We start from the raw sequence: 18,313 nt of genomic DNA, 5'->3' as shown, positions 1-18,313 counted from the left end.
TAAATAAATATAATTCAACATTACAAGATGAAAATAAAGAAAAATAAAAAACAATAAAATGAATTTTCTCATGAATGGTCATGTCTATACTGAAATTAATTCAAGCTTTTCACCACTTTGACGGTTTGATCATTGCACATGTTACATACCAAAATTTATTGTTGCTCAATTCTCGATTTTAAACTGCACAAATATATATCCAATGTTTGTCGATTTTCTATTTATATAGAAAATAGTTTCAATAGTAAATACAAAAATAAAAACAAATAAATAAATAAATAAAAATGAAAGACAGAGAGGCTTGGTAAATTTACGTGTATTTCACTAAAGTAACGTTCGAATTTTCATGAATTCCTTTGTTCTCTTTCTATTGGAGATTGTTTGAAACCATTCGAAACATTTAGCCACTATAAACAACAAGTCTCACTGGTTATTTTAAACATTTAAACTACTTTTATTTTATTTCATTACACACAAACAGATCTATATACATGTACATGTGTATTTTTATAAAGAAAAATATTCAATTTCATCTTACGAATTTCATTTGCCACTTGCAATTTAAATATAAAAAAATAAAAAAATATATCAGATACACATTTAACCGCAATATCAATATGCATACAAAATTTTTCAATTTATAATAAATATATTAATAAAGTTTAATGTCGTGATAGTATGGTAAATAAATTTTTGATTCACAATCATTTTATTTTTTTTTGTTTATTAAATTTTAACTCAACAAAAAAAATTTAATTATTGCATTTGAAAATAATGAGATGATTAAAAGTAGTGGAGTTCAACTTTATACGATTGTACACAGGTGAAACAAAGAACTTGCTCAAACAAAGTCAAATAATATATATATATACAATATGTATATTAAATTTAAATTATATAGTTTAAAACAATCACTAAAAGAATTTTATTAATTTTACTTTTTTTAAAAAAAAATAAAAAAACAACTCACAAGATATTTAATTTTTTTTCTTTTCGTTATCCAATTATTAAATTTGAAATTTTTATTTGAATTATATTTTAATTTATATTTTCAATTTATCAGAAATATTATTTTTCATATTTTTCATATCGTATAGAATATGTATATTGTGGAAAAATTAATTTAATTTGAATATATTTAAAAAATTTGTAATTCAAATTTTTAAAATTTCAAATAATCATCATAGAGCTGGATCACAATAATAATAATAATAATAATAATTAGTAAAGAAACAATAAGCTACAATTGAAAAAAAAAAAAAAAATGAAATAATATAATATAAGCTTGAAAAGCAAAGAGAAATGATTTTCTTTCAGCCTAGACTAGGTGAAGTTCTGATTCCTCTGGAACGCGCCGGCTTCCCTCGACATTTAAAAAAGGAAGTAAAAAAAAAAAAAAATATATAAATATATACTGAAAATCGTGAATGGGATATACAGGATGCTCATTAGGCATCGCCTGCGGTCTTTTTGGGTCCAGAGAGCTTCAGAGTGTTGCTTCAACTATTATACTTTTTTTTCGTTTATTTTCTTTTTTCCTTTTCAACCATTCGCTTTTCTCATTTGACTCATATTTTTTTATGCCTTTTTTTTCTATCTACTTTTCTCTCTAACTTTAATTTTTTTTTTTTTTTTTTTCAATTATTTATACCTATTTGGTTGCCTTTCCTCAATTACAAAATCATGCCAACATGTTGAAATAAAAAATAAGAGAAATATTCATACATGAATAAGCACAATACACAAAAATACACATAAATTCAATGAAAAATCATATTTGTTCTTCTTGTCATGTGTTGTTATAATAAAAATTTTTCTATTTGTTAGTTTTCTTTGTGTAAATTATTGAAAAGAAAAATACATTCTTATAATAAGACAGATATAAAGAAATAAAATATATATAAATGTATTTTCACTGCAGCGAGGTAAATAATAATTTCGAGTTGTATATTTATCGGCTCTATACTATATACATATAGTATAATATGAAATTAGTTGAGTTTAGGAATTGTTACTTTAGCTACATCCAATGTTATTTCAGTGGAAATAAGGCATGTACATAGTATGTATAGAGTGAGACTATTGTAAGTCCGGTATACTAAGATGCAAATTCAACGACGCAACTTGGTCGTATCACCAGCCGTTGGCATTGGTGACTTGGTATGTATAAATGTATGTATGTATACACAAACTTTGGATTTAAACTCGTACAGGATATCTCTTACTTTGTCATTCTATACATTTATATTTCATCCCTTTTGCTTTATAACATCCAGTCGCGCACACGAACGGTCTCAGTGAGCTAGGAAGTTTGATAAGCGAAACGATTTACTTCCAGCGCGTCAGATTCGCTCGACCGGATTAGACAACTGGGAATTAATACACCAGAGAAAATACTTTTATACATGAATAATAATATTTTTTTGATTTTTTTGATGAAAAGAGCTTTAAAACAAGTCCCAAGTCACTTGAATTTGAATCAAAAATATATAACCAACAAATTTTCAACATATTTTTATTATATTTGATATAAAAATAAATAATAATTCATTTTTTTTTATCAGAACACATATATGAAAACACGTTCTTTGAATTGCATTTGAATTCATTTTGTATTCCTGTTTTATCTTTCCCTTTTCAAAGTATTACTGAGCATTATAGTTTTAAGTTTTCCAGGATTGCAAAACTTGTGCCTTTGTGGTTCATATTGAGAAGCTAAAAAAAAAAAAAAAAGAAGCATTAAGTATATAAAAATAAAGAAAAATAAAATATAAAGTAGATAAAGATAAAGCTGGTAAAAGAAAAAAAAAAAAAAAGAGAGGGATAATAAAAATATAGTAAAATAGAGGCGTCTGTAACGATAATGGTTTCAGAGTGTCGCGGCGTCCAAAGTCTGGGCTCAGCTTTAGTATATTTTCTGTGTATTACCGGCATGCACAAGTGCCAAATAGATGTGTGTTGGTATAAATAGATATAGATAAATAGATGCCCATGCATACATGTTTATGAAAAAAATAAAGACAATAGAGTTTTTTTCATAAAGTTTGTGTAAATACTATACTTACCCATATCTAAAAATTATGAATTTTCAAAGCTCTCATCTGCAAAATGATAGTGCTTTTTCATTATTGTTATCTTTTTCAATTAGATAAAAAAAAAATGACAATATAATTAAAGACAAATAAGAAAAATCAAATACCATTAGTCCAAGTTGAAATGATTTTTCTCGTTTGGTAAATAATAAAACGTCCAGACTGTAAATAGCTCAGCGTGAGTAAGCAAAAAAATTGATGGTCTAACCAAGTCAGCTGGCCACTGGAGAAATTGAAAAAAAAAAAAAAAATTAAATAAATATATACTGGAGGATAAAAAAGATAAAAAAAAAGATAATATAATTTGGGCAGTCTGTGGAGCTTTTAATATGTAACTTTATATTTGTGGACAAAAAACAAGGGTCTTGTGAATTGCTATCCTACTTTTTTTTTTTTTCATTTTTTTGTACAAAGGTGAATTTTATAGTTTATTCTTCTTTTACAACTACATAAATAGTAAATTTTTTGAAATAAAAAAATAAAAAATGTTTAGACTTGCTTATCACTCACTCTTTTGTATAAAAAATATTCAATATTTTTTACGAAGAATAAATAAAACAACGATCTTGAAAAACTTTTATTTTCAGTAAATTTAAAAGTCATGAATTACTTTTTGTATACAAAATACATACTTTGAGAACTTGAATAAACTTGAAGGGTTTGTTGAAAAAATTTATTACTTGTTGAGACTATTTTATTTACTTTTTTTATATTAAAAATATTAATAATTATGAAAATTTTCATTAAAATAACATTTCATTTAGTAGAAAAATATAATAATATATAAATATATACAGTTTGAAATTCCACTTGTGAACGCAACTTGATAGCAATCAATTTAATTGAGAGTTTATCTATGAGTACCTATCTCTGTTAATATATATGTATGAACAAATTTAACCAACGCAATAATACAACAATAAAATTAATAAACTAAATAAATAAATTAAATTAAATATATATATATATTTTGTTTGTTGGAAAAAACGATTTAAAAAAATAGAGATAAAGTGAATCTTTTTTTATTTTTTCATTTCATTGTCATTGAGTGAGGTGTCGAAGCATCAAAAACCAAAGTAGTATGCATTTTTGGTTGGTAAAAGTAGTTGAAAGAGAACAAAAGAATCACAAAGAGCATCAAGTGAAAAAGTGGTCTCAAGTATTCATACAACTTCAATAAGTGCAGAATTAAAACAAGTAAAAAAAAAATAAAATTGATGGATTAGTAAAAATACAATATACTCATGCTGCTATTGTTGAATTGTAAAATCAAAAAAGAAAGACAAAGAAATGAATGATGATATTGAAATCCAAATGCTTTATAATTATTAGAATTTTAAAAAATAAAAAAGTTTCTTTAATTTGTGTTCAATGTTTTGAACTATATAAATTGTTTAATTGCGAAAATAAAATGAAATCAATACGAAAAATAGTTTGATGCCTCTTGGCAAAATTCTACAAAAACACTGTCGAAATTGTTAAGTGCCAATTGACTTGTTTCAACTTTTTCACTAAACTTTTATTTACTTATACACGTAAAGATACAATACAAAAAAAAATATAATATGAGAAAGAAAAAAAACGCATCGAATTGATGTTTAAATTTCTTTTTTTCATGGCAGCTAATTATTTTTCCTTATTTTTTCAAATGTCAAAAGGTTACTTGCGAAAAACGAAAAATGTTTTTATTTATCAATTTCAAAAAAGTAACAGCTATGATGACAATGGATACCTTGTAAAAAATATAATTTAAAAAAAAAATCCCAAGAGATATTTTATTTATTTTTTTATATACATCCCTGACCTGAGAAAGGAAAGTTTATTGTCAAGGCAAAATCCAAAGAACATATTTGTTAGGCTGGTCAGTCCTCTGGGATATATTATTTGTTTTTTTTTTATATTTATTTTTACTAGAAAAGTTTGTAAAATAGTAATCGGATAATCGGCCAACAACAAAGGTGTGCCCTCAATTTACCATCGGTATTCAATCAAAGACATATCCAAACAAAGTTACTTATTTTCTTATCCATTTCAATGTATCTTACTTTTAGCTAAATCAAAATAAAACAATGTCCTTTATCCTTATCATAATATTATCAATTTCAATTTATTTTTAAAATCTTATTTTTCATCATAAGTATATTATTTATAAATTAAATTAAATTGAAAATAAATATTATTAAATTATTTTATATTTTTATTTTGCTAAATCATGATAAAACTGTCTCTTTAATATTTATTTAAAATTTTATTTTTATATATTTTTTCTCTACATTATTAATTTTTCATTTATTTATAATAAAATAATAATGAATAATAAAATTTTTTTAATCAATAAGAATATTATTATTATTATTTATTAACATTGTAAAATCATAGATCATAAATAATTTTATACATCATAATCTTATCAAATACTGTAACTTTTGATCGGTGCTAGCAATTTACAGTTACAAATAAAATATCAGCATCAAATTTACATACACATATATCTACCCTCCCGAAAAAAAGGTTAATTAAATTTTAAAAAAAACAAAAAACAAAATAAATATTTTCATTATTATAACGATTAAATTAATTAAAAAAAAAAAAAAAAACTCATTAAACTAAATTATTATTAAAATCCATAAAATAAATGAACTCAATTCAATAAATTAAAAATATTTACCATCAGCATAATGCTTTTTTTTTTTTTAAACCGTAATTTATTTATTTATTTTATTTTATTCAATATAATTTTAACAATTTCAAATATTACCGTCAAACGAAGTGAAAATATTCTCAAAAACTCGATAGACATTGTAAAAAGTGGATAAAAATAAAATACAAGAGTAAAGAACATGATAAAAAAAAAAAAAAGAGAATAAACATACTTTGTGATGAAAAAAAAAAAAAAAAAATGAAAAAATTTGAAATCAATTCTGTCGAAAAGTGGTGAAAAGTTGGTAGCTATACATGTATGTGCCAAGAGTATACAGAAAAGATTTTACATTTACTCGATGTACAATGTATATATGAGTAAAGTGTTCGTTGGGGTATGTAGAAAAGAGGGGCGTTTCCATATATGTATAAAAGAAACGATAGAAACTTGAATTGGGCATACATATAAGTCCCCTATGTGATGGTAAATTGAATTTTATAAAAAGAGAGCACTAAAAAAATTGTTATAAAAAAAAAAGAACATTGTAGATATGTTGGTGCTGTATATCGAGAATCTAAAACAGACAGACAGAAGTAAAGAGTTTTATGCAATATAAATGAAAATAAAAAAAAAAAAATTAAGAAATAAAAAATAGTAATAATAAAATGAAAGGAAAGAGTGTATGTGACTTTGATAATATAAAAAAAAAAAAAAGACAAAGTAAGGTGAAACGAAATTTTCCGTTTGCCGTTTGTGTGTGCATCTTCGCGTCCGTTTTAAAAAATGAATCCAATGGACGGCCTTTCAATTGTTACCTCTTTTTTTTTTCCACTGTGTTTGTGTATACATACATACTACTACTACTACTATTATTATATTATATTTTTTTCCCTTGCTTGCCCTTTTTTTATTTTCCTTTTATTATTTTTCCTCCACCTGCAGGTCCATGGACCATGTTACACAAAAGAATATATATCGCACGACTTCCTATCCTCTCTGTTTCTCTCTTTCAGTCACTCACTTTCTGTCAATTTTGGTCGAGTTATCTCTATCCCTTCGTGCTTTTTCAATAGTATCAATATCCACCTTACTCGAATTTTAAAAAACCTCAATTCAATGCTATATAAAAATATATATTTATATGTCTTTTATTATTGCTGTTATTGTTATTTATTTAACCAGTGATATATGTCAATATACGGTCAGACCTAATATTTGAAAAAAAATACATGTATATTTTGGCGTTTTTTTAATTATACGTAGTGTGTATTATTAAAAATAAAAAATTTAAATTATTTTTTGTGTCATTGGAAGGATTATAAAATAAAGGTCAATATTTAGTCAGACATTCAGTTGATTTAGTTGAAATCATATTAAATATATGTATACAGAGAATATTCGAAATATTTTATTAAAGTTATAATTTTTATTATATATAATTTGAGAAAAAAAAAAAAAAAATTAAAAATTCAATGAAAAATGAATAAAAAAATGTTTTAAATACTTTTTACTTTTTTTTATTTTTTGTTTAATCTAGGAATTTGTTTATGAAAAAGAATTTATAAATAGTATATATTATATTTGTTGAATAAAAAGATAAATAGAATATTTGAAATTTTTTGTTCATGAATTGAAACACAGTGACACGTTGAAAATGCTAAGGATTTTCTTCGGATTGTCACTGTCAGAGTTTCTTTCTTGGTATTTTATGTATATAAGGGATTCTCCTCTTATAAAAGCGTACATATACATATACTGATGTACATGCATATACATTCACCCCCCGGTAACATTGCAAAGAGGATAAAGGTAGTGAAAATTTGTGCAAAAGTATAAGAGTATTGCGGAGAGAAGAGTAGCCGTGGAATGACACGGACAGAGTGCGGCAATTTCGGGCAATACCAACTGGCATACCAGACATTCCAGAATCAACGTTGCTTGGTATTTTACCCGAAGCTAGATACACAATATATATAGTAAGTAGTAAGGTTTTGGCGATGCAACTATATACATATATACATATTACCCACTGCAGGCCAACAGCATACATGACGCTCCTGCACCAAGACTATTTGCATATTTTTTTTTTATTTCTTTCAAAAAAATCATATCGTGCATAGTTTGTGTATGAAATTTTTTTTTTTTACATATTTTGAAAAAAGTACAGAGTTTTATAAAAATAATAGAAATTAATTTCTAAAATTTTCGAGATAATTATGTTTGGCTATATATAGAAGCATAATTTTATAAAATTTTATAATTTATTTAAAGCATTATAATGGTGTAAATTAAAAAATGTATATTTTATTTTATAAGCACGGATTTAAAAACACTAAATTCCCTCTGGATTACTGTCTGGTTAAACCAAGCGATCAAATACCAATAGTAAAAGTTATTAGACGAAGTTAGCTACGGGGGCAATACTCGTTTCGCCCAGAAGATTTTATGACGTATATATATATATTGCACTTTTTACTTCACATGGTATATGTATACAGTATATATAGTAGTGTCGATGATCGTTTCAACGGTATACCCTATATATACCCAACGTTATTCACCGGATATATATATATATATATATATATATAACATGCTATACTCTATTTTGATTTTTTTTATATTTTTTAATTTTTTTTCCATCTCTCTCTCTCTCTCTCTCTCTCTCTTTTAGCTAACATAATGTAGGTGATTTTTTCGCCAATGCTTTTTGCAATATCCTTTACGTTAGTGCTTATATTCCATATACAGGACCTGTCCAATTCGGATTTTCTCTTTTTCTATATTACCCAAAAATAAAAAAAAAAACATAAAATAATAAAAAAAATTATCTGACTCTCTATATACGATTAAGCGAATAATATTATTTTAAGAAATTGAAAATAATAGAATTAACAAAAAAAAAAAAAAAAAAAAAGAGCTGAAATTTTTATCAAGCAGTTATATTTACTTTTTTTTGTTTTTTCAAAGAATGAATTTATCATTTATTATTTCTTTTTTCATACATTTTGTATATGTATTTTAATGTGACTATTTTATTTATTTTGTTTGATATAAATAGAGATAAATTTTAAGTGCAAGTTTTGCTGAGTCAGGTTATTAGAAAGATACACATTATGCATTAAAAAGTTTATATCATGAGAACTGCGGAAAAACTTTAAATATAGTTTTGTATATATGAATTATTTTATTATTTATCAAGTACAGTAGTATATTACAGCTACCATTATAATTTCACTTTGATCAAAATGTTTAAATATTTTTCATATATAAATTTAATACACAAAGTAAAACAATTGTTCAACTTTAGCTGCAGCAATGTAATTTTGATTGATATATACATATATGTGTTTTATCAAACTTTGCTTTTAAAAAATAATAAAAATTAATTTTGATTTATATTGTTTTATGATAGTCGATTTCTACTGAAATGAAATAATCGTTGTATTTAAATTTATTAAACATTTTTTTAATAATTTTTAATCAAGTAAAATGTATAGTTTCATTTATAAATTTTACAATTATACAAAATATTTACGGCAATATCCATTTTGAATGGTTTTTATTGCTTGGTAATTATACCAAGTGCATTTATAAATTTATTTATTTATATACTACGTAATTAAATTCAACGTAATAAAGCTCAAAAATACACAATATATATATATATCAATCAAATTATTCATTTACTTTTTTTTTATAAAATTTTATTATTATACTTGACAAACAATTTCAATACATACACGACGGAATTATTTATTCACTGCAATATAATAATTATAAATTATGATATTGTATTTTTTTATATACCTAATAATAATAATAATAAATTTCAACCACAATTATTTATACGCATATATATGTATTTAATATTTAATTCTTTTGCTGAAATCATATATATTAATGTTTTTATATTTCAAGTAAAATACATATATCTATAATCAACTATTGTTTCTGCTTATTCAACATATGTATATATAAATTTGATACAGATGTATTTATGGGATAGTTTATATGGCAGGTTTGGGTCCGCAAAAGGATATAGAAGCGTACGTAACTCAGCATCAGTGAGTCGCTCGCTCGCGCGCCCAGTCAGACTCTATATAATTCTGAAGGAAGGATATTATACCAACATATACATATACATATGTGTATGTCTGCAGTGTATATAGTAAATGGGTGGCAGTATAACCCCCTCGTATTTCCGTAATCCCAGGCAACACATTTCCTCTTGCCTCTCATTTTACCAACTAGCCAAAACGTTAGCCAATAGCTTTCTCTCTTCTTCTCTGTCTCACTCATATGTTTGCCATTATTTTTTCTTTCTCTTCTCGTGTGGTGCTTATATGTATAAAGCTGTAACTATATATTGTAGTATAGTCTTAAAGCCATTTATATATAAACCAGAGTTAAACAGAGATGAAACATAGAATACACCAACGTCACATCCCATTGTCCAGTTACTTTGAGCTTGATCTCTCTACAGTGTCTCTGACGTCTCTATACCATATATACATATATACCATATCATATCATCGTTCATTTTCTACTCATCTTAATTAATCACACTGATTTTAACATTGGTCATTTGACTCTCATGGAAACCACAAAATTTATCTTTTTATCTCGAAATCTTTTTATTGCCATGTCTGACCTATACATTGACTTGAACTACTGAAATTTACAACTTTCCTTAAAATAATCCAGATCAAATGCGATAAAATGCTGATTATGAGATTAAGACTGCCAATGTAAAATTATCCTAATCGTAATTACTTTTTTTTTTTTTTTTTTTCATTTAATTTATTTAATCTTATTATCTTTTGATATTTTAAAAAATAAAATTGACATATTATTTTAATTCAACATGTGTTTGAAAGTATTTGCCTGGGGGAAGTTGTGATTTATATAAATATGAATTTTTTTACTTTATGAAAATTCAAGATATTTATTTAAAATGTATACCAACAGATAATTTCATATGATATATTGAACTTGAATTATGACTTTTTAAAATTCATGTCAACTTTATATGGATTATATTCGTCGATTTTTTTTTTTTTTTTTTTTTGCGTTTGCTTTTCGTACACTTGAATTTATTATTTTTTCAAGTTTTATATATAGAGCAAAAGAAAGGAGAAAATATGGTTAAATGGCGATATACATGTATATTATTGGTGAAGAGCAAATAATATCACTTGTTATTCTTTGCATAATTATTATTATTAGTGTATATACTCATACACTTAAACTTCATTTAAACTGATATATTATAATTCTACTTAAAATTTTATCATGTCCACTTGAGTTGAATTTAAAATTTAAATTAAATTAAAAAAAAATATATTATTTCAATTTTCCTATATAGTTCTCATAACTTTGTTTTATATTTTTTTTCATTTAAAATGATAATATTAGCCAACATGTAAAAAATCTAAATCTCTTTTTTTTTATTGAATATTTTTTTTTGACATGGTCTGGATATATATTCATCTCAAATTTTGCTGACATGAAAAAAAATGAAGGATTTATCATACGAGCAAGTGTGTATATTAAATATATATATAAAGAGAAAATGTCACATGAATGTAACAATAATATTATGAAAATGTGTGTATGAAATATTTGAAAATAGTAGGGATAGGCTGCTTTTCTATAGAGTAATAGTGGTCCCTGTTATTTCTTGCCACGAGATTGCCCTCTGATAGAGAAAACATGTTACTACTTTACACTCTGTGCATACAAATTTCACCTTTTTTATTTTTATTCATTCAAAAACTTTGCACATATTTACCAAGTTATAATATACATGACATAAAGTATGATCAATAAATAAAAAAACAATAAATAATGGTCAGTTTTTTATTTTGAAAAATAGTTGAAAAATTTAGTAATAAACTTGAGTAATTTATCAACGAATTAAAAATAAATAAAAGTAAGCACTAGAAAAATATAATCAAGTTATTTTTCAAGTCAATTATAGACACAAGTTTTTTTATGATTAATAAATTTATACAATATCTCTGAGAATCTTGGGAAGGAATAAACAAGTCATTTGCCAGAAAAAAAAATATATATTTTTTTAAAAATCATAACTTAAAATTATCGAAAAAATAATATCCAAACCGAGAGTACTTGGGCACGTACAAATACCCTTATTAAACAAGAGAGTGTGATTGTTTTTTTTATCGTTATAAAAATTTGTAAATAATGTCATTTGAAAGTATAATATAAAAAGTTTCTTGCGTCCTATAAAATATAAAATAAATAAATAAATAAAAACTTTGAGAAATTGAAATAAAAATAAATATATTAAGTGCAGAATGATTGTCAAACATCTTTTTGAAATACACTTTTGATTTTACCATAATCTGAGTACTTTTGAATTTATTTTCTACTCTTCTCATTGTTTTTTATTTATAATTTTTTTTTCCTTTTTTTATATAGCACAAAAGTGAGTATATGTATGTATATACAAAAACATTAATTTTTCCATTGAAGCAATATTTATATATATTTACTCTGATTCACTTTCATTCTTGAGACAAATAATAATCTACCAATAGCATTTTTATTTACTTTTTTTGAAATAATTCCATCTTTTTTTCTCACCATCTTCTCTCATCTATTTTATTTTTTATTTTTTCGACTATAGCATCCATTAAGGGTGATGGTAAATGTCGTGGAAATTTAGTTATAAAACTAAAGCCAGCAGATTTTCATTCTTGCTCTTTCTCTTTCACGTCCCTTCAATAAAAAAAAAAAAAGAAAAAAAAGAGAAGAGAAGAGAAAACAAGAATAATAAGATGAAAAGAATAATAAATTGTGTCTGAGTTACATAGAATAATAAAATTGTAATAATAGGATAAAATAATAAAATAATAAATAAAAAATAATAATGAATAAATGGAAAATTGTGTGTGTGTGTGTGTGGCTTAAAGTCATTTTATGACAACGATAAAACGGTAAACCAAATAACGTAAAGATGCTATATACCATAGAAAAAAAATAAAAGTGAAAAATATATATATTCAATGACCAATAAATTATTGAATGAATAAATTCGTTCTTCACTTTGATATTATATTGTAAGAGAGCTTGATATTTGTGTGCACATGAGAATCCACCTATTTTCCATCAACCAGCCAACCAACCAACCTGCCTCCTCATACCGACGAATCATTTACAGATCACTGAAGTGATTTTTCATCAATCAGTCACTATATGCATGAATAATGAAAACAAAAAAAAACATTATATTTTATATATAAATATAAGCAAATAGCAGAATGAAATCAAAAAATATAAAAACAAAGTAAAATCTATTCATCAATAAATTCATGTCCCGCAATATATGTCGAATTTGTTCAAGTGATTAATTACGTAAATTAAAAGACATATATTTAATACATAATAATAATATACACAAGAGCGAATAAGAGATTTTTGATAAAGATATAATGTATATAATAGTTTTAGTGAATGTGATTGAAGCTATAGCCTATAAACGACTGATCAAAAATAATAATAAATGTTTTTTTTATTTTTATTTTTTATTGTTGTTGAGCCACTTCTTATCAGTTCACGTTCGATGCATAAAGCATATAAAGTTGCTATCTCATGCATACATTCATACTGTGAAATTCATGACTTATGGTATTCAAAATATAGATGTATGTATATGTAAAATGGTGAAATGACTGAAGGCACTGTGCATGTATAAATATAATTTTGTGGTAGTGTGAATATTGGAAAATATTCTTGTGTGATGGTTAAATCACTGAAGGGTGACGAGAATGAAAAAAATAATAAAATATCTATCTCACATTTATACAAACATGTATATTTATACATCCAACACACAACTGGTCTAGGCCACTAAAAATTCCCATTTTAAAAATTCATTGCAACTGATAATAATAATAAAAAAACTTGAACTTTTCATTGGACACATATCGATGGTCGATAGTTTTATATATACTCATCTGTATTCAAACTTTGAAAAATTTTATTTTTCTTTAGTTTTTTATCCAATCTGATATTCACGAGAAAAACTAATAATACTATTTTTTAAAATAGATCATAAATTTTTTTTTAAATCAAAAAGAAACAATAGAGATTGTCAGATGGTCATGTGATTTTATATTTTCGTTGACGTTGCAAAAAAATTTTTTCGTGTTGCGAATGGATATAAAGTTTGATTAGAATATATAGTTAAAGTTCAATGATAAAAAAATAAAATTCATAATAAATTATTAAATATATATTGAAAGGTTTAAATTTTAAAATGAATTTGATGTAAATTTAAATTGCCTTTATGTCTTTTCATATATAGATGTATTTATTGCGATTTTTTTTATATACCAAATTATTTTCACATCAAATATCACAGTAACAATTCAAACATTTGTAAAAATTATTATCATTTTTTTTTTTTTTTTTCCTGATAAATTTTTATCTCCTACAACCAATTTTCTATTTCCGGCTTTAACTTCAAACGTCTATGTATCTCCAAGTCGATTGATCTGATCCGCAAACGGATTAAAGAATCTGAAAGCTCAGAAATTTTAGCGATTTGTAGAAATTCAAACACCGGAATTAAATGAAATTGAAAAATTTATAAATCAAAAGTACAATTATTATATTATTTTTTTCAAAGAAAATTCAATAAAATAAATAAACTTGACAATAATGAACAAATTAATTAATCAAAATAATTTTTCTATAATTACAGATATCCTAGAGTATTTATATACCTAAAATGATTAAGAGTCATTTTAAAAAATTAATGGAAGGCATAAAATTGACAGCATTGCTTGCTGTCTTAATTAATCTTGGATCATGTAAGTTGAAAATATAAATATACTTAATTATATCAAGATGAATAACATAGATATAAAACTATTAAATTGTTAAATAAGCATCAAGAACAAATCGTGTATATTTAAATTGCTTTTTGACATGAGCAATCATTCGGCAATTGTGTGGGGATCTACTTTTTATTTAAAATTTCATTCAATATATTTATCTTTGTTAAATACGTAATTCCTTGAATGTACAAGGATTTGAATGGTGCTGCAGAAACAAAACAAGTATATATTTGGTTGGCGGGCGTCTAACTAAATCATGCTGGATTTAAGTGGATTCAACAAACCCCCAGAGTCCGATACGATGTATTACCTTTGTATATCCATTCTGAAGTAATCCACTACGACCCCCGTTTATATCTCAAATAAATATTTTCTTTTTTTTTCACTGAAAAATATCACAACATACGTGTGACAATATACTACAACTTGCTTATTGTCTTATTCTTCATTGAAGCAAAAAAAATTACTATACACTTTTATCTTCAATGAAATCATACAAGACGCGCAACTTATTTATTTATAAATATTTTTATCATATTTTTCAAGCTACATACGTGACACATCTACTTGCTCGTTTTTTTTTTATTTCTTTTTCTACTTGAGTACATTTTTGAGATATTCACATGCACAATGTATACACACCTAGTAGTTTGGTGTAAAAATAAAAAAAAATTAGATAAAATAGAAGCATTATAAACTATGTGTATCAAAAAGATTTTCTTTTTTTTTCCTTTTTATTTTATTTTTTATTTTTTTTTTAGTTGAAAAACCGCGTCACGTGAAGGATTTCTTCAACAAAAGTTGGAACAAGTTTATTTTCATTTTTTTTTTCTAGTTTTTTGACATTTGTTTGTTTTTTTTTCTTTACTTGATTCTTTTTGCAGTTACTGTTGGATAGAATACGATATCCAAGTCTAGTTTTCACATGCAAAAAGTAGTGTAGTATTGAATAAAAGTATAAAACGATCAAAGAAACAGACAAACTCAGAGTCGAATGTTGAGAGACTACTAGAAGTAGAGAATAAATTCAGTATTTGTTGGTGGATGAAGAAGAGTGATGAAAAAAAGAAAAAGGCTTATTGTATATGGTCGAGAATGAATCCTTGAAGAAAAGTAAAATTCAAAGATGCAAATATAAACAGAGACAAGATATTGACTAGACTCAATATATATATTCTCGGTATCATCTTGATAAAAAATAAATAAATAAATAAAATAAAAGTCAATATAACCGAGAATAAGTAAGAAGAAAAAGATTATGCTGACGACTTGATTTTTTTTTATTTATTTTTTTTCAACAATTCTCCATTCTCTTCTTTTGTCCTTGTGTTGCACCAGTTGATAATTTATAGTTTGATAAACTCACACAATTTTATATCGTCTTTGATAAATTTGCATATTTATTTAGTTCCTTTTCCTCAGCAGAAAATATAAAGATAAAATTAATTTTTTTTTTTTTTTTTTACAAATAAATCAATTTTTCTTATTTTAATATAAAAAAAAATAAATAAATGTACTTAAAGTTTGCTTCTTAATAAATATATAAATAATTTAATTTAATTTTTTTTTTTTTTTTGAAAGCTCTATTAATTAATGAATATTTGAATAAATAAATTTCAAACTTTAAATTTATTTTAGGACAAAATAAAATGTTTCTTTTTTTTTTCTTTATAATAGAATAAAAATGTCATATGATACAATTGAAAAGTGAGTTTAAATTATTGAGGAAATATTATGTACCTTGACCTCTACTTTGATATATTTTCATGTCGTAAATATATATATATATATTCGTTGGCACTTTGAAGGGTGTGCAAAAAGTTAAGTAAAAAATAAAATGTATAAAAAAAAGATAAAAAATAAAAAAAGCGATAAGAGCCGCGGAAAGTGGATGAGGCCCTGCCAAATTAGAATTCCTTGCGTGCCTCTGGCCAAGCTATAAAAGCTCCCCATGAAAACGACATTTCCCGGCTGGATTACGATTCAGAGTCAAGAATTTTTCCATTTATCGGCTCCCCTCTTGCAATCTCATTTTCTCTCTTTCACTCTCATACACTTAACTTTTTCATTCGTGCTTCAATCTTTGGATACTAGTGCATACAAGAATTTGATGGAATTCACAAGCATATGGTCTGACTTTATTTCATGCTTCAATTCAATCTCACTTATATATATTATTATAAATTTTTTATTACAAATTCTTTGTATTATTTATTTTTTTTATTTTTTTACTTCAATAAAGTTTATTTTATTTTTATTTTTATTATATTGTTTAAAAAAATATATAATTTATTTTATAATTTTACAGGTCAAAGTGTTATTGATGTGATGCCTGAATTTTTGGCACCACTGGAGAATCATACAGTGACACAGGGTCGTGATGTTTTTTTTACATGTGTTGTTAATCATTTGCAAGCGTACAAGGTAAAAAAAAAAAAAAAAAAAAATTCAATTAAATCATCAAAATAAAGCTCTTTTAAAATAAATGTTTATATATAATATTTAAAGGTTGCATGGATAAAATCTGATTCACGTGCAATTCTTGCAATTCATACACACATGGTAACGCACAATCCAAGATTATCAGTAACTCACAATGGTCATAACACATGGAAACTTCATGTTGCAAATGTACAAAAAAATGATTCTGGTACTTATATGTGTCAGGTCAATACAGATCCAATGAGAAGTCAAGTGAGTTTTTCCACTATTTCCCTTTTTTTTTTTTTTTTTTTTCAAATAATTAACTTTAAAACAAAAACAAAATTTACTTTAGTTACTTTGAGTACTTTAGATACTTTAGGTACAGCAACGAATTTGCTACTGCTTTTTTTTTTATTTAAAATTTCTTTTTTTTTTCGACAAGTAATAAATTAACTTGTCCTGACAGTGCAATTACAGTGCTCTGTTACTTTTATATGTATAATGAAAAAATAAAATAAAATATTTTCGTGTATACGAAAGTTAATTGTAATGAAAAATAATTTTAAAATTTCAAGATGGGCCACATGGTTGTACAAATACCACCGGACATAATGGACGAAGAGTCATCAGACGGTCTAGTTACTCAAGAACGAGGTAATATTAAATTGCGTTGTGTTTCAACTGGAATACCACAGCCAACAGTTACGTGGCGTAGAGAAGACGGTGGAAATATTACTTTGCGTGATGAATCTAGAGAAAAACTTGGTAAATAAAATTAAATTTTACATTATTATTTTTCTATATATGTTTTTATTTCAATTTAAGAATAAGTATTGCACGTGCAATTTAGTGAACCATTTACACCACCTGGACAAACTTTATTCGAAAATTGGCGTTGTCAAGACAACCTTGTTGCAAAAGTTTTTGAAACTCTAATTTTCTTTATAAAATCATTAACTATAGGTACCTATATTATATGCGTATAAATGATTTTAAGTTTAATTTCTTGAAAAATTTTAAATTATTTCGATAAATCATTAAATTATATATATAATTGAAAATATTTAACAGTTTATTTTATTGTGTAAGTATATACCTATATTTTTCATTTTATTTTACAGTCGTTAAAAATTACGATGGTGAAACTCTGAATTTAACTGGTGTACTACGACAAGAAATGGGTACATATCTTTGTATTGCCAGTAATGGTGTACCTCCAACAATAAGTAAAAGATATTCCGTACAAGTGCATTGTAAGTATTTCAAATAGAAAAAAAAAATAAATC

General features: G+C 24.7%; 1 protein-coding gene across 2 annotated transcripts in view; it reads left to right on the top strand.

The window, feature by feature from the left end:
- Positions 1 to 18,313, top strand: part of LOC122860559 (lachesin) — a 32,718-nt gene that overhangs the window by 13,001 nt on the left and 1,404 nt on the right. The window contains exons 2-6 of one of the 2 annotated variants that reach the window (XM_044164418.1): positions 14,468 to 14,576; positions 16,912 to 17,027; positions 17,112 to 17,297; positions 17,603 to 17,792; positions 18,149 to 18,280. In XM_044164418.1, coding sequence (XP_044020353.1) covers positions 14,495 to 14,576; positions 16,912 to 17,027; positions 17,112 to 17,297; positions 17,603 to 17,792; positions 18,149 to 18,280 — 706 coding nt within the window. In that variant the 5' untranslated portion in view covers positions 14,468 to 14,494. Of the gene's footprint in view, positions 1 to 14,467; positions 14,577 to 16,660; positions 16,734 to 16,911; positions 17,028 to 17,111; positions 17,298 to 17,602; positions 17,793 to 18,148; positions 18,281 to 18,313 lie in introns of those variants that run through there. The other variant, XM_044164419.1, reaches the window with a different exon arrangement.

This window comes from Aphidius gifuensis, linkage group LG1, assembly GCF_014905175.1.
Source record: "Aphidius gifuensis isolate YNYX2018 linkage group LG1, ASM1490517v1, whole genome shotgun sequence".
In the NCBI taxonomy this organism is placed as follows: domain Eukaryota; kingdom Metazoa; phylum Arthropoda; class Insecta; order Hymenoptera; family Braconidae; genus Aphidius; species Aphidius gifuensis.
Note: the sequence above shows the minus strand (reverse complement) of the source record. Positions and strands in the feature narration are given on the sequence as shown.